General features: G+C 35.2%; 1 protein-coding gene across 1 annotated transcript in view; it reads right to left on the bottom strand.

Annotated features, from left to right (window-relative positions):
• Positions 1 to 631: 631 nt before the first annotated feature.
• Positions 632 to 26,444, bottom strand: part of KCNK5 (potassium two pore domain channel subfamily K member 5) — a 29,286-nt gene continuing 3,473 nt past the window's right edge. The window contains exons 2-5 of the mRNA XM_070949836.1: positions 7,011 to 7,122; positions 4,434 to 4,600; positions 2,255 to 2,423; positions 632 to 1,598 (exon numbers count right to left, since the gene is read on the bottom strand). Of these exons, the coding sequence (XP_070805937.1) occupies positions 778 to 1,598; positions 2,255 to 2,423; positions 4,434 to 4,600; positions 7,011 to 7,122 (1,269 nt within the window). The 3' untranslated portion in view covers positions 632 to 777. The remainder of the gene's footprint in view (positions 1,599 to 2,254; positions 2,424 to 4,433; positions 4,601 to 7,010; positions 7,123 to 26,444) is intronic.

The raw sequence follows: 26,444 nt of genomic DNA, 5'->3' as shown, positions 1-26,444 counted from the left end.
CGTTATATGTGCTTTTCACAAACATCAGGAACATTTGGAAATATTTAGTTTCTTGTCCATACAAAATCCATATTTCCAGTAGACTGACCTTGTGTTTCAAGTTAGTATTTTTGTTCATGAACTTCAACTCATAATTCAACAGAGCTATATTAACTTAGACAAACACTAGTCAAGTCACCCATGTATCTCAACTCTGGCCTTCAGAATACTCTGCTCTTCTTCCAGTTCAAGCATCCCTTAAGGGAGAATGAAGAGAGTTTTGTGATGTGACTATGATAAATCCATCAATATTTTTCCTTCTGAACCTTGGCATGATTTGCATTCAGTTTCTTCAGGGCTGAAGAGTTAATGCAGTAATCCAATGTAACCATGGCCTGCAATCAACCAAAACCAGTCTGACTGCAATCTTAAGGAAAGAGAGAGAGAGGGAGGAGAGAGAAAGAAAGAAAGAAAGAGAGAGAAAGAGAGGAAGGAAGGAAGGAAGGAAGGAAGGAAGAACAGACAGGTCCAATCAGTTTAGGCTTTTCCTCTCTTAAATTCAAAAACCATCAAATCCCTAGAGAACCTTCAAGGTTTTAGGACAGTTATTTCATAGTGAGTAAAATTCACCAACAGACAAGATCCAGGCAACACGTGTTTTCAGTCTGCTTAACAGAAGGAAGTTGTGGAAAATATCTCATAGGATATTCCTTCTTCTTCACTTATGGTTGTTGATTCAGATCGTTATCTATTAACATTTTGCATCATATGATTTCAAGAAACTCCCTCCCACCTTTCTCACGTTGCAGCCTTGGCAGTATCTGATGTGTTATAGTCATTCATAAGCTGCTCATAAGGCACTGATATCGCCATCTCATTACTGGTAAAAGTAGATTCATCAGAGGATGAAAATTTCAGCAGTTTCTGGGGGCTTTGAGGCTCCTGTGCAAGATTGTCATCCACTGAAGACTTTGAAGTTTCTTCATCATCTGAAAGGTCCTCCTCTTCATCCTCACCCTCATTTACAAATTTTATGTTGGCATTTTCGAAAATCAAAGGTCGATAATCCCGAGAATCCCATGCTTCCCCTTCTTCTTCACTGATCCGGTCCAGCTGATTTACAAACACATTGCCTTCTATTGGGCTGTCCCCAAGACGTTTGTCAGTCAAATGCCTCATCACGTGATAGTTTTGCAGTCCAAGAGAAACATTGTCAAAGTCAAACATATTGTTCCTTGTGTACATCACTTTGAGGTCTTTATTGGTGTGCTGTAAGGTTGGCTTGGTTTGCTCCGAGTTGAGAATTTTATCACTGCTTGTTTTCAAAGCCTTCTTTCCAATCTGTTTAATGAGATCATTGTAACTTTCTTCCTTTTTGGAAAGGAAACTGAATATGTTGATATCTTTTGTGTTAGACATCTGAAGAACTTTTTTGGTGGGAGAGTGATTTTCAAAGGACTCTTTTCTTTTCTTCCTTCGTTTCTTGATTGCTTTGTGAACTTCTACAAACATGCTGACTTTCCAATTGACGAACAATGAAAGCCAAGCAAGGCCTAGGTAGATCCACAGCTCCACAAAGTATCTATACAGGGAGTGGTAGTCCATATTTGGATTCACACCTAAAAAAAAAAAAAGACAGCACAAGAAATATAAATTCAGCTACTGTACACGGGTAAGTGATCCACTGGTCCAGAAATTTGTTAACATTACTAAAAACTCAACATTTTCTTGAATAAATTGTGCTTATGGCACATTTACAGGAAGTTTTGGCAAATCTCTAGAAGTCTATCTTATCCCATTTCTGAGACTTCAATAGTCAACTGAGGCTCAGATACTAAGATGACAGCTGTCTACTCTGGAAATTAGAAAAGAAAAACATTCAAAGTTCATTAGCTAAATGATTAGAATTATGATTATTTCAACATCCAACACATACAAATAACTAACATCTTACAATCTAGGCTTGTTTATTTGTCAAGTTGCCCATAAGTTTAGACAATGAGAGCATTGTAGATATCATCTGGCTTAGAGGAAGCAGAACAGCAAATACACACAGTTCCATGGTTGTTCCTTGAAATAATTGTTTCATCCCTCTTTTTTTTGTCTTGAGTCTCTGCACAGTACAGAGACCAACACATTACTTTAATCTTAATTGCAATTAGTTATAGTACTGCTCATTTCTATTTACATGTTTTAAAATCTTTAAAGGTGAACTGCTGAAAATTCACAAAATATTCACATTAGAAGGTACTCAAATGACAAGTTTATTACTGACCAGCAACATAGTCTCCGAATCCTATTGTCGTGATGGTGATGAATGAGAAGTAGAGGCCTTCAATGTAATCCCATTCTTCAGTCACCATAAAAACCAAAGGAGGAAGAACTAAGTGGACCAGAATGCCCCAAATGATAAAGATAGCTGTGCAAGTAATTTGTGCCTTTCTCTGTAATAAATGGAAGGAAAGAAGAAGGATCAATCATACAGTGCAATCTACATTTAGTAGATTTTTTCCTCATATTTAGAAAGCCCAACCTATCATATTTTTGATATACTGTCTGGCAGCAACAACAGAATAACTATAAGCTATAGGAAGTTGCTATTATTTCTGGCTATTTTGTGCAGAAACAAGGTTGAAAATTTCTACTTTACTTCCTGTTTCATCTGTGTGCACAAAGTCCTATATGTGTCATTTTTGCTTGGTGAAGTGTTCTCATTTATTACATCTCTATTCCACCAACTATAATAATAAATTGTAGAAATTCCTTGAGAAATGTCCTTTTTATAACACTTTATAACACTTTTATAATTTCTAATTTCCCTATAAAGGTTCGTTGACTCATTTCATCACTGAAAAATGACCTATCAAATGCATTTTCCAAGACTATATAAAATGTGATCTGTTAAAACAAGGTAATATTCAGGCCTAGAACATCAGCTGCTGGATGGACCCGTCAATCTAGTCCAGCAGTGTATTCTCAGGAAGGTCAATCAATTGCAATGGAGACTGCCAGTTTCCAGCAGATGGCCTTCAGATGCAAAGCCTCTGATCCTCGTGATTTTTATGAATTGGTTGAGCATTTTTTTTGAAGGTAACCAAGCTGGTAGTCAGCATGTCATCCCAAATTCCAAAGTTCAATTAAGTGTTATGTTTTTTTTTTTTTTTTTTAAAAAAAACCTTTTATCTGTTCTGTCCTGATTCAATTTCACTGGGTGACCTCTAGTTCTTATATTTTGGCAAAGGGAACATTGTTTCTTGTTGTCTCCTTTATTCACACCATTCAAAATGTTGTGCACCTCAATTATGTCACCTGTCATTCACTTCCTTTCTAAATGAAAAAGCCTCACAGGCAAACAGCTATAGCCCCTTGACCATTTCAGTTGCCTTCCTCTTTCTCTGACTATACTATACCCCAGTGATGGCTAACCCTTTCCGGACCAAGTGCCCAGAGCACGTGCGCCCGAACCCCCAAAAAGCAATGTGCGTACAGCACCCCTTTATGCGCCCCACCCCATGCATGTGCGTGCAGCCCCCTGCATGCTTCCCACCCCCACGCATGCGAGCGTGGGCCCCGCATGCACCCCTCCTCCCCTGCATGCGCATCAGAGACCCAAAGGCCAGTTGGCTGGTGGGAGGTGCGCGCACATGCACGACAAAGCAGAGTTGGGGCGATGGCTCATGTGCCCACAGAGAAGGTGCTGCGTACCACCTCTGGCACGCGTGCCATAGGTTTGCCATCACTGCTATACCCTTTTTGAAATCTGGAGACCAGAGCCAGACATAATATGCCAGATCCAGCTGCAACATCAATTTAAATCAGGGCATTATGATATTGACTGGGTGAATGTTACACTAAAATCTAAACTGTTAGCTTATTATGGTTTACAGTCAGCTTTCCTTTTAGTCAAGGAAGTTATAAACAGCACCAAGGAACAGGAAACAGATAACTGACATAGCAAAAAGCAGAGGTTGCATAAGATGGGCAGAATGTAAATACTCTGTCTTTGAGTAAGCAGAATTCTCAAATCTAGGGAATTTAAAAGAAAAGAGAAAAGCGGAACTCCTATGAAGCTACATAGTTTTAATAGAAAAGCAAGAAAATGGCACACAATTTAAGCAGATTCATTTTAGACAGTATTCTGCCTTCTTACGTTCTCACTATCAAATTCCTCGCTATGCAACAGTTAATACAGAAAACTTAGTGGCAATCCTGGGCCAAAAATCCAAAATGATGGAGAGTTTAATAGAAATTATGATTTATTTATTTTTTTACTATTTTTGTCCAGAGGCAGAGATGTGGAATTGCAGCATAGATTTTTAAAAATCACATTAACTATTAGTTAGGATTTAAAGGTGCTAGAGAATCCTTCCTTAAATTGGGTTTTCTTGAGATTGTTTATAATCCAATTCCAATAATTTTCATGTGCTGGAAGCAAATTAAACAGAATTCCATACCAGGCTTACTCCTCTCTTCGTTAGGAATTGGCCCAGCCTCTTGGCACGACCACCAAAAAATTTTCCCAAAGCACTGATCCATGTTAAGCAGAGTGGAACACCAAAAAGTCCATAAAAGATACAGAAAAGTCGCCCAGCTGAAGTTTTTGGAGCAACATTTCCATAACCTGAAAAAGAATATTGTGATTAAAAAGTTAACCATGCCAGGAGAGTCATATATAATAAAAGGTGTTATTTTATCTTTTATGATTAGATGCTGAAAAAATTATAGAGCTTATTCTTAACAACCTCAGATTTTTTCCATGATGATCTGTCCTAAAATGATCTATCATGTCTTCCAATGGTGACCATTTGCCACTGCAACTGTGTCTAGCCACCTTGCTGCTGATTGTCTTTTTTTCCTCTTTCCTTCCATCTTTCCCAGAATCATAACCTTCTCCACAGAGCTACCTAGGTCTTTTTCATAATGTACCCTAAGGACATATTTTTCATAATATTTCCCAGTCATTTGTGCCTTGAATGACAACTCTGGAATGATTTCTTTTCTTGGCTGCCCCATTATATTCTCAGGAATCTTCTCCAATACCAAAGTTCAAAAGCATGAATATGCTTCCTATCCTGCTCCTTTGAGACTTTATCATTATAGACACATCAGGGTGTCTGAATAACTTTTCCAAGACCTTCATGGCTGCTCTTAGTCTGTGACATATTTCTTGACTGCTTGTTCCTTTATTACTGATGGTTGATCCTAAAAGGCACAAGCTATCCACCACTTCAATACAGTACCTTCATTGTTAATTCCAAAGCTAGTTGTCTATTCTAAAGCATGTTGTCATTACTTTGGTCTTTATGTTTAATTTGCAGATATTTTGCTTTTTCAGCTACCAAGTAGTGTCATTGATAGTAGTTATTGATATTAATACTTCTTCCTCTAATTTTAAAGCCATGCTCATCTTCCAAACCAGCTTCCTTTAATATATATTCATCATATAGGTTGGGTATATAATAGATTATAGAGATTATAAAATCTTGCGCTTCATTCCTTTGCCAACCTGGAGCCAGTCTGTTGCTTCGTGACCTCATAAAGGTTTCTCACAAGAACAATGAGGTATTTTGAGATTCCCATTTTTTAAAGCGCTTTCCACAATGTGTCATGATTTGACAATTCAAAGGCTTTTAAATAATCTATTCAGCACATAATGACTTATTTTTTTGTATTCTTTGGCTTTCTCAATTATCCAGCATGCAGCAGCAATGAAGTCTCATGTTTCTTTTCTAAAGCTTGTTGAACATTTGGCATATCTTTTTCCATGTAGGGTTCTAATCTATATTGGGTGGTCCTAAGCATTGCTTTGCTACAAAATGTAAAATTAAGAATATTGTATAATATTTCTAATTCTTCTTCAAGTTACTTGTCATATTTGAATGGATAGTCCACTAGTTCCTATAGGTTTTTGATTTGTTAATGACTGGAATGCTGATCTAACTTCATCTTCTACTACAAAGTTCCCCAAGTTTCCAGCTTTGCGGACTGGCGGGGGGAGAGGGGATGGTTCTGTTTGAGCAGCCAGCAAGCGTGCATGCATGTGGCTCCATTTGCACAAGCGGCGTGAGTGTGCATGCTGCTCATGCAAATAGAGTGCACGCCCAGGCTCGCCGGCCCTTTTCCTGGTCCGATTGCAATCCCCCCATGGTTCCCCACAGGTTGGGGACCCCTGTTCTAGTAAACATTGTGAAAGCCAAACTATAAAAATGTTGCATTGGTTTTCTTAAGTTGTTTATGGGAAATATTGGAAGAGAGGAACCATCACATATATTTCAAATAGATTTTAATAATAGTAACAAGTGAAACATGGTGCTTTATTTGATTTAGCAGCAAGGTTTCTAATTCCCTTTCCCACTTTCCCTGGTCAGTTTGTTTTCCAGCACTATGTGTGTTCTGCATCAGAACAAACAAACTTTGTAACTCTTATGTTTTTTCTGTATCTTACAGGGATAGCACAAAAGCAAACCTGAAAAAAATGTCATCCCACAGTTCCGTTATCATATTTATTCTGCGATTTTTCCATCAAAGTCAGCAATACCTTGAGAACTGCAGGGATAACATTTCTCACTGCAGTAGTGTAAAGCCACCATCTTGAAATACATGGCTTTTGAAAAAATAATCTTCTTACAAAACAAATGGCTATATATTCAGGATAATGGATTTAGAAATCCAATTATTAGGCATTTCTATGGAAGAAAAATATTGTCATAGAAATCTCTATTTCCCCTGTGCTTTCTTTCCCTATGTTTTACATAATAGATTGATTCAAAGTCAGTAAACAGAGAATCTATTTCTACTAGGGCAGGTAGAGCTATTCATGAGGCCAATATTTGTGTCTCTAAATTGTCAGTCTTAAAAAAAAGGCAAAGAGATTGAAAAGGCAAAAGGCACTGAGATCTAGAAGACCAAACTAAGATACCACCATATAATCAACCCCCTCCAGATTCTTCCAATGTTTCAGTTTTTCATTTCATTAAATAGTTTTTTCCTATATTGTTAAATATATAAATTATGGACAAACTGATACTTGCCAATGGTTGTAATCACTGTAGCAGCAAAGATGACAGCATTAGGCCAGTTCCAGTAATTAAATGTGTCATTAGCATCGATTGAAACTCCTTGCCCAGCAGCTTCTGAGACCACCTATAAAAAATGATACAAGTCATTCAAAAATGCAGTAAAATATGATATTAAAAAAAAGGAGAGAAAGGAAATGTATTTTTCCAATTCTTCATACGTTTGTGGCCTAATGATAAACATGGCCATACTTACTATCAGCACAAATACACAATGTTCAATAATTGTGGATTTTAGAAACTGAATAATTCAGAAAAGCAGCAGTACGTGGTAAATCATTTAATTCTGAGCAAATTTGGAAAAATATAATAAAATCCTTATATGCAGAAACTAATAACCTAAATTTGAAGGTGGGGTGGTGGTTTCTGACTGCTGTTATTGTTGTTTAAAAACAACCAATATTATCCTTCCTTGCAGGGCATAGCAATGCTAAAAAAAAAATTCAAAACAATAGAACCACAGTAGGGTGCTCATGAAATTGTTATTTCTTTGCTTCATCTCTTAAAATTAATTTTATACTATCAGGTCAAACTTCAAAGATCAAACTGTCTGTCAAAAGCAAATTAGATTGTGTGATTGTTAAAGCATTCTTTCCAAGCATTTATCCAGCAACATTACTTAAGAAAATCAACTACTGTTCTGCACAGGCACTACTTTGAGGCAACTTACACCTTTTCTTATTGGTCTATTTATTTATATGTAGCCACCATTTCTCCAGGTGTTCCAGGCACAAGGGGATCAATTATATTTTACTCCCACTATAATAACTCTGTGGGATAAGATATGTCACTAACCTGGCATCATCTAATGGCTGAGAGTGAGTTTGAACCCAGTCTTCCTGATTAGTTTACATCATCGGGCTAACTCTCTGAAAGAGGCGTGTGTGCAGAGATAAAACCAATGTAAAATAGTCTAGTAGTTAAAGCATTTGACTAGGCCCGGGAAGACTCATTTTTAAGTCTTACTCAGCCATACAGTTTACCACATGACTTTGGCCAAACATCTATTTCAGCACAAGACTTTTCTCCTGGTGATAAAATAAGCTTAGGCCTCCATGTACACCTCCTTAAGCTTCAGAAAATGGTGGGACAGCAGTGCCACAAAATACACAAACAATGTGTGGAAAAGGACTCATTCCTCCAGTGAAAATGAATGAAACAGACTCATATAGTCTCTTTAAAAAACAAACGATTTTTGCTTTAAGTAGCGATTACATGGAAATTGAAACTTAAAAGATTGGTCTAAAAAATTCAGATGTGACTTGCAAAACAGGCCACATCATTTGTCCCATAATACAGTGTGTATAGAAACTCAGGCAATGCCTATAACAACATATGAACTCTTATACTTATATACTCTCTGTTAAAATGGTGAACAGGTAACACTGATTGTTAATGCCAAGGCATTCGTGCAGAAACATCTGATAATTATAATCTCTCTCATAGTTCAGGGTCAGATAGAACATTGAGCACAAAGGTTGGCTTTATAAAAAGACAGAGAAGAGTAAGCAGAAGATAAGAATAAAGTTAATATCAAAAGAAAATGCATAGCTTGGCCAAGAAATTATTGCTATGGCAGGTGAAGCCCAGGTCACATTGTTGAGGCCTAATGTTCTCCACTGCAGATGGAATGGCCAATAGGCAGGAATGGTGGAGGTGTAGTCTAGTGTCAGCTGAAAGGGTCTCAGCTTCCCCCACCATCATCCTCATCCTCAATTCCTGATTCAGAAAAGATAGCTAAAGTCAGATACATTCATATGCAAATGAATGATGTCATGGCTTTGGTGTCTTTCATCAGGGTAATAAAAATCGATGGTTTAAAAAAAATAAAATAAATCGATTTTTTAAATTTAAATCAGATTTTTTTATTTTGATCAAATTTATTTTAATAAAATGCTTTTGGAGTAAACATCTATCTAAAGATAGTTTTCTATTTAAGATACATTAATAGTTTATTTAGCATGAAATGGAGCTTAGTTATGTAGCATGTGGCTGTATATTCTGCAATACTGGGACTGTCAGTAAATCAACAACAGGTCAGAGGAGCTACTGCAGGACAGAGATGACAGTTGTTCTTTAAAAATTATGATTTAAATCGAGTTGAATTAAATCAAGCCTTTTTACTAGTGATTTAAATCATGATTTAAATCGAATTGATTTAAATCAAATCCATCCTGACTTTCATCATGCACCTTTTAAACTATTGCTGAAAAAATGATTCAGACTGGCATGATCTATGTTACCTGGAATCACATGAACAATTGTTTTGATAAAGTGTCCGTGCTTTGCGCAATAGTAGCCACCCATTTATATTAATTCGTCATACTACTTGCATGCGGCTAGAGCTATTTTTCTGAATCTACAGTTACAATGCCACAAAAATATTAATTTAATCAAAAGATGTGTAAAATAAAATGAGCATGTGAACTTGACACGAGTTTCCCCACAACAATTACCCCACAAAACAGTATATCTATCTATCTATCTATCTATCTATCTATCTATCTATCTATCTATCTATCTATCTATCTATCTCTTATTTAGATATAGATATTTAGATATCACTTCGGCCATTCCAGCTTTTAAAACACCAGGACCAGCAGAGTATATACAGATGTAGAAAAGGATCATTTTCTGCAAACGCATAGCTGTAATTCTGCTTTTGTTTCTATTTTACTGCTAGCCCTTAGGTTAGAGAAACTGTGTTAAGCAGAAGTAAATCTCACTGGGCTTTATTTGATTTATGTCATTTTTAACCGTTAACAAAGTTTCCACCCAAATGATTTACTCCAATTTCTTATCCATGAAATAGCTGAAACAATCTTTAAGTGTTTGTGTTGCAGGGTAAGAGGTGGAAAGCATAAATCAGCAGATGGAAAGGAAGAGACCATCATTTCAGTTCATATCCTGAGGAGGCTACAGGGCCAACTCTTTTCACTGCTGTGTCAACATTTCACAAGTTTACACTCATAGCTTTCCTCTGCCAAAGATGCACCTCCCTCTGGTCCCTATTGGCATGCTTTGACTTAGGATGAGCTGTGGCCTTGCTTGACACTGCTTTCATTATACTTCCCACATATTTTAGCCATAGTACTTCTTAACGCGAGATTGAATCAACAAAAATAATTTCATAGTGCACAGACTAGCCATGACAATTTGAAGTATGAAACAGAACAAGCATTATCCTATTGTTGGTTTTAATAGAAAATCTAATTGTTATTATATTATCTACATTTCTTTTTCTAAAGGTCCTTCAGTTTTTATTATCTGGAAGCTGCAAAACCAAGAGAAAAATCAAAAGACTACACTTATGGAAATTATAAAAATTCACAGAAAGATTTAACATTCTTGGCTGAAAGCTTTTCCTCACAGACTTCTTGCAAATTTCATTAATTGTCTAACTCTAAGACATAGCTATTTGTAGGAAATTCCCTAGTGCAAAATCATGCTTTTTAACATAATATATCTAAACTTTTTTAAATCTTCAGAAATTTGAAACTATGTTTTGCTATTTTTGCTCTGATCAGAAGATAACTGAAGTTGTTCTATAGATTTGTAAAGTAATTGTGTATTATGGGAATCAGCAACAAAACCGCAATGATTTGCAGGATACATCTATGAATATTTGTCCAACACATGTTTAAAGCCATAGTGTAATCCATTCACATAATTAAATCACAGAGTCCTTATAATTTGGATTTCATGCTTTATAATTCTTTGTTATCCACCCTATGTCTATAAGGAAGTACATTTTAAGTTTAAATAAATTCTAGTTACAGAATACAGTTAAACAGGATTCTTTTCCAAAAATAAATATTGCCTTTTAGCTATGCTATACACAGAAAATACATATACAGGACATAGCATATATAATCTTATTATTCTGAGATTAAAATAAAATAAAATAAATCTTACAGGATAGAATAAAAATTACATAATGCGAAAGTATCAATTGGAGCTGAATTGAAAAGGTTCTGCACTGTGACGAAAGAACATAAAACAATTGAGCATTCATACAAGCAAGCACTGAATGGAAAAGACTTATTCTGGGTCTGTGAACTCTCACCATATAAATTACTGAAATAATAAATCACAGACAGTAGTTTGGGAAGTGACAGGGAGAGCTAAAATCTGAATTCTGGAAACATTGCTCAGTCTTCTGGATGGTTTTTTTTAAGGCTTTTACAAAACAATAACATAAATCTTCAATTTAACAGACTAATGGAAAAAGGAGCGTCAATGGGAGCTGACTGTTTCTTAAATGACAATTAGGATTTTTAAAATAGCAATAGCACTTAGACTTATATACCACTCCACAGTGCTTTACGGCCCTCTGTAAGCGGTTTACAGAGTTAGCATATTGCTCCCAACAATCTGGGTCCTCATTTTACCCACCTCTGAAGGATGGAAGGCTGAGTTAACCCTGAGCCAGTGAAACCCAAACTGCCAAAATGCTGGCAGCTGGCAGTCAGCAGAAGTAGCCTGCAGTACTGCATTCTAACCACTGCACCATCAGTTTAATGTATAAAGTCCATATAAAATACTTGAGCATTATTTGCACTGATATGCTAAATGAGGATCTTGATGACAAGCATGTTATGGACAAAATTTAAATGTCTGTTATATCCAAAATACTGATTCAAGTTTCATGAAAACAAGGTTCCACTGTAAATATCTTCTAACATCTGACCAACCCCAATGGTTGTAAACTTCATTGAAAGTTATGTGGTACATCCTTAACCCTTAGAACAATTATGTGACAGCTGACAAAGTGGAGGCACTAAGCTCCTTCAAAGTTTTGTTATGAACGGCTGCTATTTTTCTTAACATACTAGGACATAATCTGAAGTTAGATTGGTGCAGTCAATTCTGATCAACACTGATAAAGCCAAATATTACAATAATAATATTCAACAACAATGATACATTATAGCCCCAACAGGTTTCACTAGATTATGTTAATAGTTTGCCCCCTTGGCATAAAGACATGCTAATACAAGTAGGATCAACAGCACTGGCAGCAATAAGATGAGTGTTTTTAGTGCCAAGAAAGAGCTATATTGAAAGCATAAAATAAGTGACTGACTCCAGATTTCAATATAGGATGGCCTGAATGTTTATCAGTGAATACTTTTAGGACAGTTATATTTTGTGATAGCACTACTCAAACCTTCCTCTCCCCATCCCCATAGCCCTATTCACCAGTGTGTTCTCAGAATTCAACTCAAGAGTTGCAACAGGGCTGTAACAGCAGATGTGATCAGCTCCAAACCATCAGTTTTCTGGACAGCAAACTGGGTGAATTTGTTCTCCAATATACTCTCCAGTCCTCAAGAGATAGTCTTTTTTCCTGGCAGATAGGCCCACTTCCAAAGAAAGCACTGAGTTGCGACCACTCCATTATATTTTAATGGAGCAATGAGCCCAGGAGATGGCACTTACATTTTAATTAAAGTGATATTTTAAAATGGAGCAGGGAGCACAGAAGGCATTTGTGGACTCCAACAGTACCATATTAGGATTCCTAACCATCATTGTTGAATACTTTAAAAAAACTTTGCTACTACTGAGGCCAATGAAGCAAATTTAGTAGGTACTCAATTAAAATAGGAGATATTTTGTTCTCTACAGGTAGTGAAGTGCACACAAGGTGAGACAAATCACAGCATTGTGGGTTATGCCAAGCTAACTTGGAACTGAAAAATGGAAAACATTTTGTCATTTTAGAGATGATGGCTACAACAAAAACCATTTCTTCATACTGTACAAATTGACTTTGTGGGGGAAGGAAGAGAATGAACATTTTGCCCATTTTTCAAACCTATATTAAACTGTTAAAATGTGAGATATTAGTTTTGCTTGTTATTCTGATATGTCAGAATTTGGGGTCCTTTTTTTTCAATTGCAGACACAATTCAGCCATCTCATATAGTATGAATACTATGACGGTCATATCCATTATCATAAATATTTCTCCCAATATCGTATAAATATTACAGAAAATCAGGCACTTTAGTAATGATTAAGGGCAATTGGTGTCAGTACCCTTTTAGGCATTTCACAGAGGACTGAATGTATGTACAATGTGTACAAGCAAATTCATTCACAGGCATTATGGCTGCCTCAAAGTATATCCAAATCATAAACATGTGATCCTTGATTACTCCCTATCTTAGTTTCCTATACCAGACATAAGTGGAAATGTTCATGTCCCTTCATTTAGCCACCGAGACCCCAGCTATTTACATAATAGCACATAATTGGGACAAGACAAGGACTTAAGGAAGCAACTCTTGTAAATAGTTCAGCCACTTGACATACCAACCTCTCAAATGATTCTAGAAAACAAATGTAGCATGGCTGATCATTTTTTCTCTGGTTCCCTTCAATTTTATAGTGTTATTTGAAGTTCAACTTCACACTTGAATTTTCTGGAACATTCTATGACCTTTGGGTAAGAGACAACAAAAAACCAAACTCAAACTAGTAGGCAAGTTGCTAGAAGTCACTGTCACCTACTGGGGTTTTTCACTTTCATTTAACTGGCATTTATTGAAAAGCAAAACTGAAGTGTGCAATAGAGAAAAAAACATAGGATAGGACTCCGTATTTCTTTGTACTTCATTTAGGAAATAAGAGATCATAATTAAAAGTTGTAAAACTTCACAAACACTCCCTTCTGAGAACAAGTTGCATATACCTAATCCAATATCAACACAAAATGTTTAAGCATATTATTGTCTAAAATATATTCAAGAGGCATTTCCTGTTTTGATAATTTGTTTCAGCCAAAATCTTCAAAGTAAATTCTCACTAAATTGTGAATTCTAAATTCCTCATCAGTTCTTTAAAATCTTTCGTAGAGCTGGAATCCTTTCATGTATTTTACCAACCCAAAGGTTACTGATAATCTCAATCAAATTGGAAATGTTTGTTTACTCTTAATTTGTTATTATGACTAAGTTGAATTTAACATACACTATATATCAGAGTTTTGTCACTTCTTGAAATAACAACGTAACATAATCTCTTATATATTAACTGGCATACAAATTCAGTTCACCCATCTATTTTGATAGATGACTTTTAGTTCCTTTTGATAAGGATGTGAAATAGTTAACTAGAGAAACAAGGCTAACCATGCACCAGTGGCGATCATAAAAATGAGCCCATCTTCGCTGAAAAGTAGACGTTATAGCAGAAGTGACAAATACTTCCTCAAAAGCCATGTTCCTGCCCCTTTAAAGCAGTAATACGACCATTGCAGCAACCCCATGACCATGTAATCAAAATTTAGACACTTGGCAACTGGTTCATATTTATGTCCATTGCAGTGTCCCAGGGTCATGTGATTAACTTTTGCGACCTTCTGACAGCAAAGTCAATGGGGAAGCCAGGCTCACTTAACACTTGGTTACTAACTTAAAAATTGCAGTGATTCCCTTAACAATTGTGACAAGGAAGGTCATAAAGTGAGGCAAAACTCACTTAACAAGTGTTTCACTTAGCAACATAAGTTTTGGACTCAGTTGTGGTTGTAAGTCGAGGACTACCTACAATGAAGTTCAAAATTTTTGTATATAATTCAAAAGTACACTCCCACCTTAAAACCATATTGATCTTCATAGCACCATATCACAAATCCAAGGTTTTCTTAAATGAGACCAATTATCTGAATAATTTTTATAATCTAGTTGCAAGTCTGATTCTGGGATAGAAGCAGCTTTGGTAGATTATCTACATATAACATTGGGCAAGGCAAGGACACTCCTGTTGAAATTGTGATTTGGGGAGAAAGTACCCTCTTGTTCCTCTGTCATTGTTACCTCCTCATGTCAAGTATGAACCTCTGGAGTAAGGAATTATTTTAAAATTAATTTAGGTCTCCTGTATGTGTAGTACTGCTTACATTTGTGAACTCTTTATTTAGTTTTAAGACTTGTGTGGAGAACAGCTCAAGTTTTAGATCAAATTTATACAGAAATATTGAAAATTCAAACTTTTAATGAGCACTATAATTTACCCTTAGTGCATAGATGTTAATTGAAGTAAGATTGAGAAGTAAAATCAGCATGCTCGTTTTCATTCACTAATTAAAATTAGAGTGATCCATGACACTTTACATCACATAAATATGAATTTTTACCCTTTGCACTACAGGTCTTTGCAAGAACTGTCTAAATAACATGCTTCCATTTCTCTTGCTCCATTCAGACAAAGAAAAGTGAAAAAAATGCTGAAATTGTAGGTATTAACTTTGTATTCTTTGATAACTGTTTAAATTTGCAAAGGCCTTAGTCAAGTTTTCCCTGTACTGTCTTTTGTATAGGACTGATTGTTGCCAATAGATACCATTTGTTCATTTCAGCAACCAACTGCTGATTCCGCAATTCTTTCTTGTGACATGAGCAGCCATGTAAATTTGATGAATAAATAAGATAAAACCGATTCCTTTTGTAGCTATCTTTTCAAAAGAATGGCAACAAAGTTCACAGTGATATTGCAATATCTCTGCTGAAGCACAAATATTTCCAAGTTGTACTGGCTTAGTTAGTTTTATGCACAGCACTGGATTATTTCTTGAATCAGGCTATAAGCAAAATAAATGTTTAGATGTAATTTTTTTCTTATTAGTAGGCTACTATGCAGTACATAACATTAAAATGATATTGTGGAAAAGGTAAAATTTAATTTTTCACTAAAAAGATAAAGACTGCAATCTGGTTAAGATCAATAAAGCAATCTCTAAGTAAATACAAGTGGGGATTGCACAGAGATTAACAAATTACAGATATGTACCATTTTCAATTCAGAAAACAGCATAGGTAGAATCCTGATGTACACTGAAGCATTTAAACCTGGATAGCTCTGCAGACTAAGCACTGTAATTTAACACCAGCTGTCTGCAATTAAAATAAGTTCGAATCTTGCCAGGCTCAAGGTTGACTCAGCCTTCTATCCTTTCTAAGGTAGGTAAATTGAGGACCCAGTTTGTGGGGGCAATAAGCTGACTTTGTATAAAAAATATACAAAAGTATGAAGGCTATTGCTTAACGCACTGTAAGCCGCCCTGAGTCTCCGGAGAAGGGCAGCATATAAATCAAATTTAAAAAAAACAAAAACAGAAACATAATCTGACTATAGTTTTGACTGCTCTTTCAATATTTATATAACAGTACTGCTGTTAAAATATTTTAAGGCTGCAAAGTAGACTGCCTTATTTATTATTTGTAATTTGTATAATTAATAAGGCAGCAACCTGATCTTGCATTTGAAAGAACATATCTTTCTTATCTAATGGAATGTCACAGAATGTAGGAAAATTGGTAATTTGAAGTCTTGAAAATGGGAGCAAAAGTTGCCTGCTTTCTTATTTGTTATAAGACTGATCAATGCAATGAACAGTTTTATTTTTTGAAACAATTTCAGAGAATTTGGTAGAGGAATGCTTCTTATTCTTCTTTATATCAATCTTCATCTTTCGTGCATTCATTATTTAATTTTTAATTAATGCATTTTGCTACAGGGAATATAGGATAAATTTGCATTGCTGTGAATATTAGAATGATTCAAGCTTCAAGAAAGGGAATCAATCTAAATCGAGGTAAAAAGGATTAGAAATACTAGGATAAATGCCTTTAGAACAGGGATGTCAAAACTTCCGGCCCACAGGCCAGATGTGTCATGTGCTAGCCACGCCCACGCCAGTTTAGCAAAGAGGAAAAATACACCATGTGACGCTGCCATGATGACATGAATGTCACCCCTGCTTTAGAATATGCATGCAAAGGTAAAGACTATCCAAAGATGAAGTTTAAGGACAACTAAAATGGATTATTACCACTGTTTAGTGTGGGGAAGACAAAGCAATTAATGTAAAATGTAGCATAGGAAAGATGGTGTTTTAAGCATCAATATTAAACTTAGCAAACAATTCACCTTTACTGTGGAATGATATCTGTTCAGTAACTGTAGCACAATTTCATGTATGCATAGCTTTAAAATTATTGATAAATAACATTAAAACATAACTGATTTCTTAAGCAAATTATATAAAAAAATATCCTTAACAGAGGAACAAAATATGACAGCCTAAGCATAGTATATGGTTGGAATCCTGTTTACAGTAATCATAAGCTGAATACTTTTTCATGACAATCCTGCACCAAACTAGGATTCAGACTGCTGGAACACACCCAAGGCAAATCAGTGTCATCTCTGAACTTTTGACCTACCTGCATTATCTCAGAACAAATAAGTAGAAGCTAAGGAAAACATAGTTATCTCTGCTTTATGCTTCTCAGTAAGACTGAACTTGCTTTCTCTCCCTGTCCTCAAATCACAGAAGCTACCTCTTGTTAATAAATTACAAGCATTCTTGAAGACAACAGCATCTCTTGATAATGAGTCTTCTTAACAGAAACTAATTTTAAAGTAGGTAAAAAGGGGCAGAATCTATTAATGGTTCCGGTAAGTTATGGATCATGAATGGGATTCTTAAATTTATGAAATTTGATGGCAAGCAAATGGGAAATGGTTTCTGTTTTCTGTATTGTACAGCATTATATATATAAACCTTCTAAAAAATTTTAGGTTAGCTTGATGGATTTTTTTAAAGTAGACCACTTTTTTTTATCATTGCAGTTTTAGATACATCTTTAAGACAAACTATCCTATGCACATTTCTCTGGTACTAAACTTCCTTAATTACAATAAATTTGTTTAGGATTGGGCTATAAATTCCAGAAAGCTAAACACACAAGAAAAAAGTAATATATTTCAAATGTGATGTTAATCTGAGAAACTGCTTGTATGGGCCACTGTAAATATAAACAAACTAACTAACTAACTAACTAACTAACTAACTAACTAACTCCCTCCCTCCCTCCCTCTCTCTCTCTCTCACACACACACACACACTGCTAGCCTATGTAGATAAAGCAAGATTAGAGAAAACATATTTTCATATAATTATAGAAAGGAGACATGTTTGAACAAACTATAAAAAGCAAAGTTACACAAAACTGGTTGCTGTTTCATGGAGTTGCTCTTCATATTTTTCTATTTTACGGCCTTTAAAAAATTCTATTTAGAAACATTTTTAATTAACACAAATGAAATTACAGCATGGGGAATAGGCTTATCTGTCAATATTCTTATACTGATGTACTTGTGTGCATGATTAACAGTAAAACTGTCGTTGCATCATTGCACATTAGCACAAATGCAATCAATTTTAATCCATATATGAATTGCTGCACAAAGGCCATTTTGTATTTTTTCCTTCTGTTGCTTTCATATTTTAATAGCTGCTCTCATTTGCCTTCTGAGGACTCCAGTAAAATATATTATTCTAAATAAAATAATTTCAACATAATCTTTTCCCAGCATTAATCAGCATCTACTTTGCAGAGAGATAGCAGAGATAAACACATCTAATTCTGTTTTCATGAACTTTATACTTCATGGCCTGTATATATGTGTGTGTGTCATATGTGGGTGAATACAGCCAAGAAAGAATACCTCCAAGTCCTTCATAATATAGTTATTCCTCATCCCTTAATAACAAAAGACCCTCAAAAAATAATATGTAGAATATAGTCTACATATGGCGGCAACTGCATATTCATAAGATTAGAGTATGCATTATATATAACTGAACCTTTATTACCTAGAAATCTCATTATACTTTGCTACCGCAAAAAATAGATGAATAAATTAAAAGCAATAGTGTTCTAAAAATTTATATTTAAAGTAACTATTACACCAAACTCTAGCCATGTTGCTGTAACAAAACTACATCCTATTTTACATTAGAACCGTTCAGCTCATGTAAATATACTTCTCTAATAGATTTCTGGGTGCTCAGGGAAGAATGATCAAAGAAAATTATTTCTGTTCTGAGTTCATGGTTAGCATTTAATATGCAATTACTTTTGACTGCTCATGAAATCTGACATCTTCTAAAGCAGAGGTCTCCAACCTTGGCAACTTTAAGACTTGTGGACTTCAATTCCCAGAATTCCTCAGCCAGAAAAGCTTCTGGGAGTTGAAGTCCACAAGTCTTAAAGTTGCCAAGGTTGGAGACTCCTGTTCTAAAGGACTATTCAACCTGGGCTGCAAACATTGGGAAGACCAGGACATAACAGCAAAGAGGTACAGGAATTTAAATCCTTGTTATTGAGAGGCTCCCTCTCAATAAAAAATCAGGCTGGGCTGATTTTTTTCAGCCCAGATATTCTAACCCCAATGTCCATCTAGTAAGAGCTCCAAGTTATAGTAAATGTCTTCCAGAAACTTTCCTGATAAAACTTTTTGGCTTCTATCCATTGCAGCCATTTTGTGCAGTCTCAGTTCAGACCAAGAGTCTTAGCAAATTTCTTGAAATTGTGCATTACCTTTCACATTTTTTGATGTTAGAGATGTTAGAGAGAAATAGCAATAAATAGTAATATTACAAGTTGGATCTCAAGTTCTTATCCATGAACAGAATAAAGTTCAAGGGTATGGACAACAGAAAAACATGCCTGCTCTATAGTACTGCAAATCATAACTATGAGCAAAACCTCTCCAGATGTTCCCACCAAGGATCCAATTAGAATTCAGCTAATAGGATATATAATAAATCTAACTGATAAAGGAAGCATGGACCTGTAAAGCAGTTTATAATGAAGAAATAATTAATGGCCCTGCTTTGAACACTGGATTATGACTATATATAGTACTTTTGGCACCAAAACATCATGCTTCACACAAATTGTGGTTGGCTTATTATATAATTAACATAGTTGTATATTATACTGATAAATCACATACAATCTGTGATTGTGAAAGGAGACCATATTTATATTAAGAGATATTTGTATGTATGATGGCATAAAAGGAAAACCTGCTGTTATTCACATTTTTAACAGGTCATCATTTGCCTGAAGCAAAAGATTTCTATTCATTATTCTTTTTCACCTTGCTCCCATTTTAATAGTCTCCATATCTATTTATAAAGAAAAAGTAAACATCACAAACTTCCTTCTCTTAGCCAAGTTGCATATTCAATAACCACTGAAAACGGAACATCCCTCTTTTGAAACAAGTGCAGCTGCAAGTGTTATTGCATCATAAAGCCTGAAATGTGATCATCTCAATAGTTTGCTGGTCACAAAAGGGACAGCAGCTGTTGAGACTTCAGTCCAAGAAGCAGCTGTCCATGTTGGAGTAGATTTGGATATAAATTCTTAAGATGTCTGCAAATGAAAGCTTGAATACTGCCTAAATGTTTCATGGATTGCTACTGTCACACACATTTTATACTAGTTTCATATCTCAATTAAAGATATCACTCTTTAACATTATTTTAATAGTATAAAATTGGGAAAGTAACATTGAGAAAACTAGAAGTTTAGCAAAACTGCCCTGTGATACAATATTCCCCCATTTTAAACTGATTGTATCAGTGGTGAAATCCAAATTTTTTACTACCAGTTCTGTGAGCATGGCTTGGTGGGCATGGTGTGGCTTGGTGGGCGTAGCTTGGTGGCCGTAACAGGGGAAGGATACTGCAAAATCCCCATTCCCTCCTCACTCTGGGGCCAGCTAGAGGTGGTATTTGCTGGTTTTCCAAACTACTCAAAATTTCTGCTACCAGTTCTCCGAACTGCTTAAAAGTTCCGCTACTGGTTCTCCAGAACCTGCTGGATTTCACCCCTGGATTGTATATAATCAAAAGGAGTGGACTTCATAGAGCAGATGGCAGCAATAACCAATCACTTAGGTAGTTTGTCCTTAGTCAGAAGTTTTCCTGATAACTCTTTCCAATTTGTAAATGGAACTTATTCAGGTTTGGTTTGGAAAAATATTCTGCTGCAGTTCCAACAAGGAAATACAAGATACTTTCATGATGCATCGCACATTTACTTGGGACCCTGACTTTGTTATTTTTTTAAAAAAAAAAAATTAACAATATCGAGAAACAAATCAAATGCATGGCAATGCTTTATCAAAGACAGCATCCTCTTCTTTTTAAACTACAAATATGTTACAGTATTCACATTTAGAATTAATTGTAGCTGCTGCAGCTGCTTCTTCTCCACCCTGAAGCCTAATCCAAATGAGGCAATCAATAATATGGTATGTCTATCTTAAAAGGCTGTGAAAACCACTGTCCTTAATTCACTGTCTGTAATACAAGTTTCTCTGTTCTGGATTTATCTAGTTTAGTAGATGACTGGCAGGAACTGGCGTGAAGTGTTTCCTAACCCTTTAAAAGAATCATTTCTCTTTGGAAAAGTAGATGCTTCTCTTTAAATTCTGTCAACAAAATAAACCTCTGTAACTTATCTATGCACATGCTTCCAATTTGGAGTTGGGGAAGGCAGTACTGACAAGTGTTTTATAGCTATTCTAATGAGAAACTTACAAGTCTAATGAAGGGGACACAAGATCATCACAGCCTGACCTTTCAGTGGCTTGATTTCATGCAATATACAAGAATTCTCATGACATCAGTACACTGCCTGATCCATCACAAGATTTCTCATGTGCTTTATGGAATCCAGAGATTAATGGAAGTTATATTCACAGTTAATTTCATAAATGAGCATAAATAATGGAAGGTATTTAGTTTTTCACCATATGCTAGGACTAATTTCTTAAACACAGTTGCACCATAGAGGAAAATCTGCATTTCATTACCCAGCTGCATGGTAAACGTAAAGCTCACAGACTTTTCCTGGTATGTATCTATGCCAAACATGAAAGGAGAAAGGCTAAGGTGCCAAATGGTCTTGGGATCTTGGCTCCATACCCACTTTCCACATGTAATCTGCTTTCGTAAGAATTGTGGATGAACCAAATTTATTTTCGGTATAGGGCTGAAATAGACTTTATGCATGCCATCAAATCAAACTACTACCTATCTTATGAAATAATCTTGTAACAATTCTAGATCAGTTACTTATTGCCCAACTCATACAGAGAAAAGAGGATAAGATCTATGCTAGCGTTGTTCCTTCCTGACCCTGCCATATAACATGCACTGTAGCACACAAGACGGGAAGTGATCATCCAACAACTGGTGGGCAGATAATGGGACTGAAGCTGATTATCTTCATTGCAAGTTTAACACAACAGAAACAAAACAAAAAACCTCAAGCTGTTCAATTGCTTGGTGGAAGATTCTGTTCCAGTCATGAATGATACATGTACTAAAGAAAGGGATAACCTGAAGGGAAACTGGTTCTTTACAACTCTTTTGCAATTACATTTTGACAGAATTCTGAATTTCAATATATATTTGCACTCTGACAGTATCATACTATTTGAGCACTGAGAAAAATGCCAGTAATAACCATCTTAAGATATCTGAAACCTACTCAAGTAAAAGAATGCATTGGTTGTGCTATGAACTGATCAACTGAAAAAACAAATTCACATTTTTCTATGGCAGTGCCATAATTCTTCTAATTTGGACCTAATACTGTTCACTGCCAGCCTATAAAATTTAGAAATTGGGTTTTTAAAAATGCTTCAGATAAAAATCTAGGAAATAAACATCTGAGTTAGGAAGTATAGCACTCTATCAATATTTTTAGGGCTACAAATTGCATGTTTGTGGGGGAAATGAAATGTTTCTATTAATTGTGTAGGTTGTACACTTCATATAAAAGTTCCCATAATATTTTAGTAACAAAATCATCACTACCAATAACAACAACTGCAAAATTTTCAAATCTTCCCTTAGGAAACCTAAGAGGTGAGAGATATAATCAGATTTACACTCTCCTGTCTGTTGACATGTGAATCAAACATTTCTCTCAAGGCAATAACAACACATTTTCACATAAAACTGGAATCATAATTATAGAGCATACTTTTTTAAAAAAAAAAAAAAGAACAATAAACAAATATAATTTCCTAAAGGAAAGACATGGAGGTGTGTTAAAATAAGTTTTCAATGCTATTCTACTTTAAAGAAGACTCAACTTTCTCTAAAAATTATCAATTTGTAAATCATGACAATATGATAATCTCTCCCCCCTCCTTTTTTAGATGTCTTGCCATTCCCATGCTATTCTGACTGTCACTAGGATCCTTTCCTTTACAATGCTAATAAAGATCCTTTCACCAATTTATCCAACTGACAAAAAAACCCCTAGCCTATTCATTTTTGCTAAAAGGGAGAAAGTCTCCCAGTTTGGCTCCAAGAAACAAATGGATTATATGGCTGCCTGTTTGCTTCTTTATCCCCCAGCATTGGTGCAATGTTTAATTAAACACTAGTAATATATTTTTGCTTCTGTATAATTGTCAGACCACAATAAAGAAGTTGACCACATTTAAGTACACCCAGGTAAAAAACAAAACAAAAACCTAACTGGCAAATGCATCCTTATTTTAAAAATACAAGACAGGAAGTGGAGAGAAAAGGAGTGCAATGCTCTATTAATTTTATGCAAGATGTACTGGGAAGTGTTGCAACATACAAATGAGACTGTGACAAAAATTGAGGCAGGCTAAAGTGCTTTAGAAGCATATAGCAAGTTTCCTATCAACTAGACAAAGCTGTACACTAAGATAGATGGGTGTACATTCAACTTGTAACTATAGAAGCGTAGAAAATTTATCTTGCTCACATTCTAAGTAAATTCTAAGTAAGTCAGTCGATTAGTTAGTGGTATCAATCATACAGAGATAGTATAAAAAAAGAAAGCAAGTTCCATTTTCCTAGTAGTTGACTACTGACAAACTGGAAATTGCATCAGTTTATCAAGTGTGAAAAGACTCTGGCTAATTCTTTTGATATAAGAAAATATAAACCCTCTATGATATATTTAACTCATGATCACAACTGAACCCAAAATTTCCATTGCTAAACAAGGCAGTTTTTAAGTGAGTTGAGTCCCATTTTATGACCTTTCTTGCCACAATTTTTAAGTGAATCACTGCAGTTGTTAAGTTAGTAATATGGTTGTAAAATGAATCTGGCTTTCCCATGGACTTTGCTTGTCAAAAGGTGATCACATAACTCCGGGACACTGAAACTGACATAAATACATGCCAGTTGCCAAGCATCTGAATTTTGATCATGTGACCATAGGGATACTACTACAACAGTTAAGTGTAGAAAAATAGTCATGTCACTTTTTTTCAGTGCCATTGTAACTTCTAAAGGTCATGAAATGAGTGATTGTAAGTCAAGGACTACTTGTATGCTAAAATTCATGACTAAATGATACTGTTCAGTAGAGTAAAATACAAATAACCTATTTTTGAATTTATGTCATTGTTTTCATAAACATACGTCTAAGGACAATCTGTCACTTTAGTTTCACAAATGACAATTATATTTTGACAATATGAATCAGAGGTTGCAAGGTTGCATTTATAATTATCTTTGACAGAAAGCCAACAAAGTTTTAGAGAAGCTTTTATTCCAATATTGATATTATACTTAAGTCTTCACTCTTCAGAAATAAATTTTATAAATGACACCTTCAATTTTGATTGACTTGGGTTTAACATGTTGCTAAGAAACTGAGGAGGGAAAGGAGAAAAAAAAAAAGTATACATAACTGTGGAATTCAAAAAGTAGGAACAAAGCTTTAGTATTTTTGTAGGGAGCCCAAATATACATCAGGTAGCATGACCCATTCAGAATATCAGCCAATGTAACTGTGCCCAAGTAAGTTAAATTAAACCCAAGTTAGAAAAATAGCATTGGCCCAGTGAATAACCTAACTGTGATGCTTTCTTTCATACATTATTTATTTTATTTTACTTTATTTATTTATTAAATTTATATGCCACCCATCTCATCCTGCCAAGCAATTCTGCATTATTATTCTGTATGAAAAAGTCATGGACCAACAATTCTCATATTTTGTGGTTTTGTGGCCCAGTATTCATAAAACACAAATATGTTCCTGTACCCAATACAATTTCTAACTGATAATGCTTCATACATATGAGAAAACATGACCTAATCCTTGAAAGTTCTTGCCCAGTAAAGTTGCCACCCTATGCATACTTATTAGATAATAAGTCCTTCAAAAATCAGTAGATATGTTCCAAAATAAACATGCATAAGATTATGCTGCTATTTTAAACCCACCCCTGCAGACATACAAGAAAAAAAAATCTTTTCTAATAATCCCATTCAGAAGTTCATGACATCTTTTAAGACAGAAATGCACCTGTGGTTTTAAAGAATAAAAAAAAGTTTCCTATGTACTATGTTACAGGAAATAAAAACCAGTTACTAACCGTTACAGTTTATGACTCAATGAAGGAACAAAATAGGGACATTTTATCATTACAAGCTATGTCTATGTTACTTCATTACCAGCATAAAATGTAACAAATTATCTATTAAGCACAAACACCACAATTCATAGAACATTACAAGTCTGTACATGCTAAGCTCTAGCAATACCTGCTGTGAAGTAGAAAGCCATGGAAATACACTTATCTTGCACCATCTTTCATATTTTCAGGGTATATGATTAAAGACTAATTAGGAGTGGATTTTTTTTTTTTTGCAAAAACTCAGAATTTAGAAGAACACCTACCATATTGAAACCAATATCTTCTAGGGTTTGATTTTGAACTTGTTCCTTTATCAAAACAACCATTTTAAAGGGGAAAAGGGAAAAAGAATATAGCTTATTTGTAGCTTCCAGGAAACTGAGAATAAAATGGTGGCTCAGCAGACTGATAGCATTGTGATTAACACCAGCTGTCTGCAATTACTGTAAATTCGAATCTCACCAGGCTCAAGGTTGACTCAGCCTTCCATCCTTTCTAAGGTAGGTAAATTGAGGACCCAGTTTGTGGGGGCAATAAGCTGACTTTGTATAAATATACAAAAGTATGAAGGCTATTGCTTAACGCATTGTAAGCCACCCTGAGTCTCCGGAGAAGGGCGGCATATAAATCAAATTAAAAACAAAAAACTAGGAGGAAGATAAGTAACATTTTTTAAAAAGAGAATATATAGCTGGAAACCTAATACAGGCCTCCCAGAAATTGAGGGAGTGAAGAAAAGTAGATAGCATGTACGGTATATGCAGAACAGAGTGCAATTGTGCAAAACAAGAAACAAGTTGTGTCCAAGTTGCATATGAGAGCTACTAGGGATTTGAACATGGGTGTGGCACTATAATTTGAGCAAAGAGAAAATGAGATAGTCATACCAGCAGAATTCCTGGATTCACTTAAGAACTTTAAAAAAAAAAAAACAGAAGTTCTAGCTACTCCAATACAAAGTGTCCAAAATTTTCATTAATGGAAATGAAAAGCAAAATAATCAATCTGTATCAATAACAAAAACCAACAACCCTTCACGATTTACTAATTGAGTAAACATGCTCTGTGTGAAAAAGCAACACAAATTTA

This window comes from Pituophis catenifer, unplaced genomic scaffold, assembly GCF_029215685.1.
Source record: "Pituophis catenifer annectens isolate HBS135680 unplaced genomic scaffold, rPitCat1.0.hap2 SCAF_1, whole genome shotgun sequence".
Lineage (NCBI taxonomy): Eukaryota > Metazoa > Chordata > Lepidosauria > Squamata > Colubridae > Pituophis > Pituophis catenifer.
Note: the sequence above shows the minus strand (reverse complement) of the source record. Positions and strands in the feature narration are given on the sequence as shown.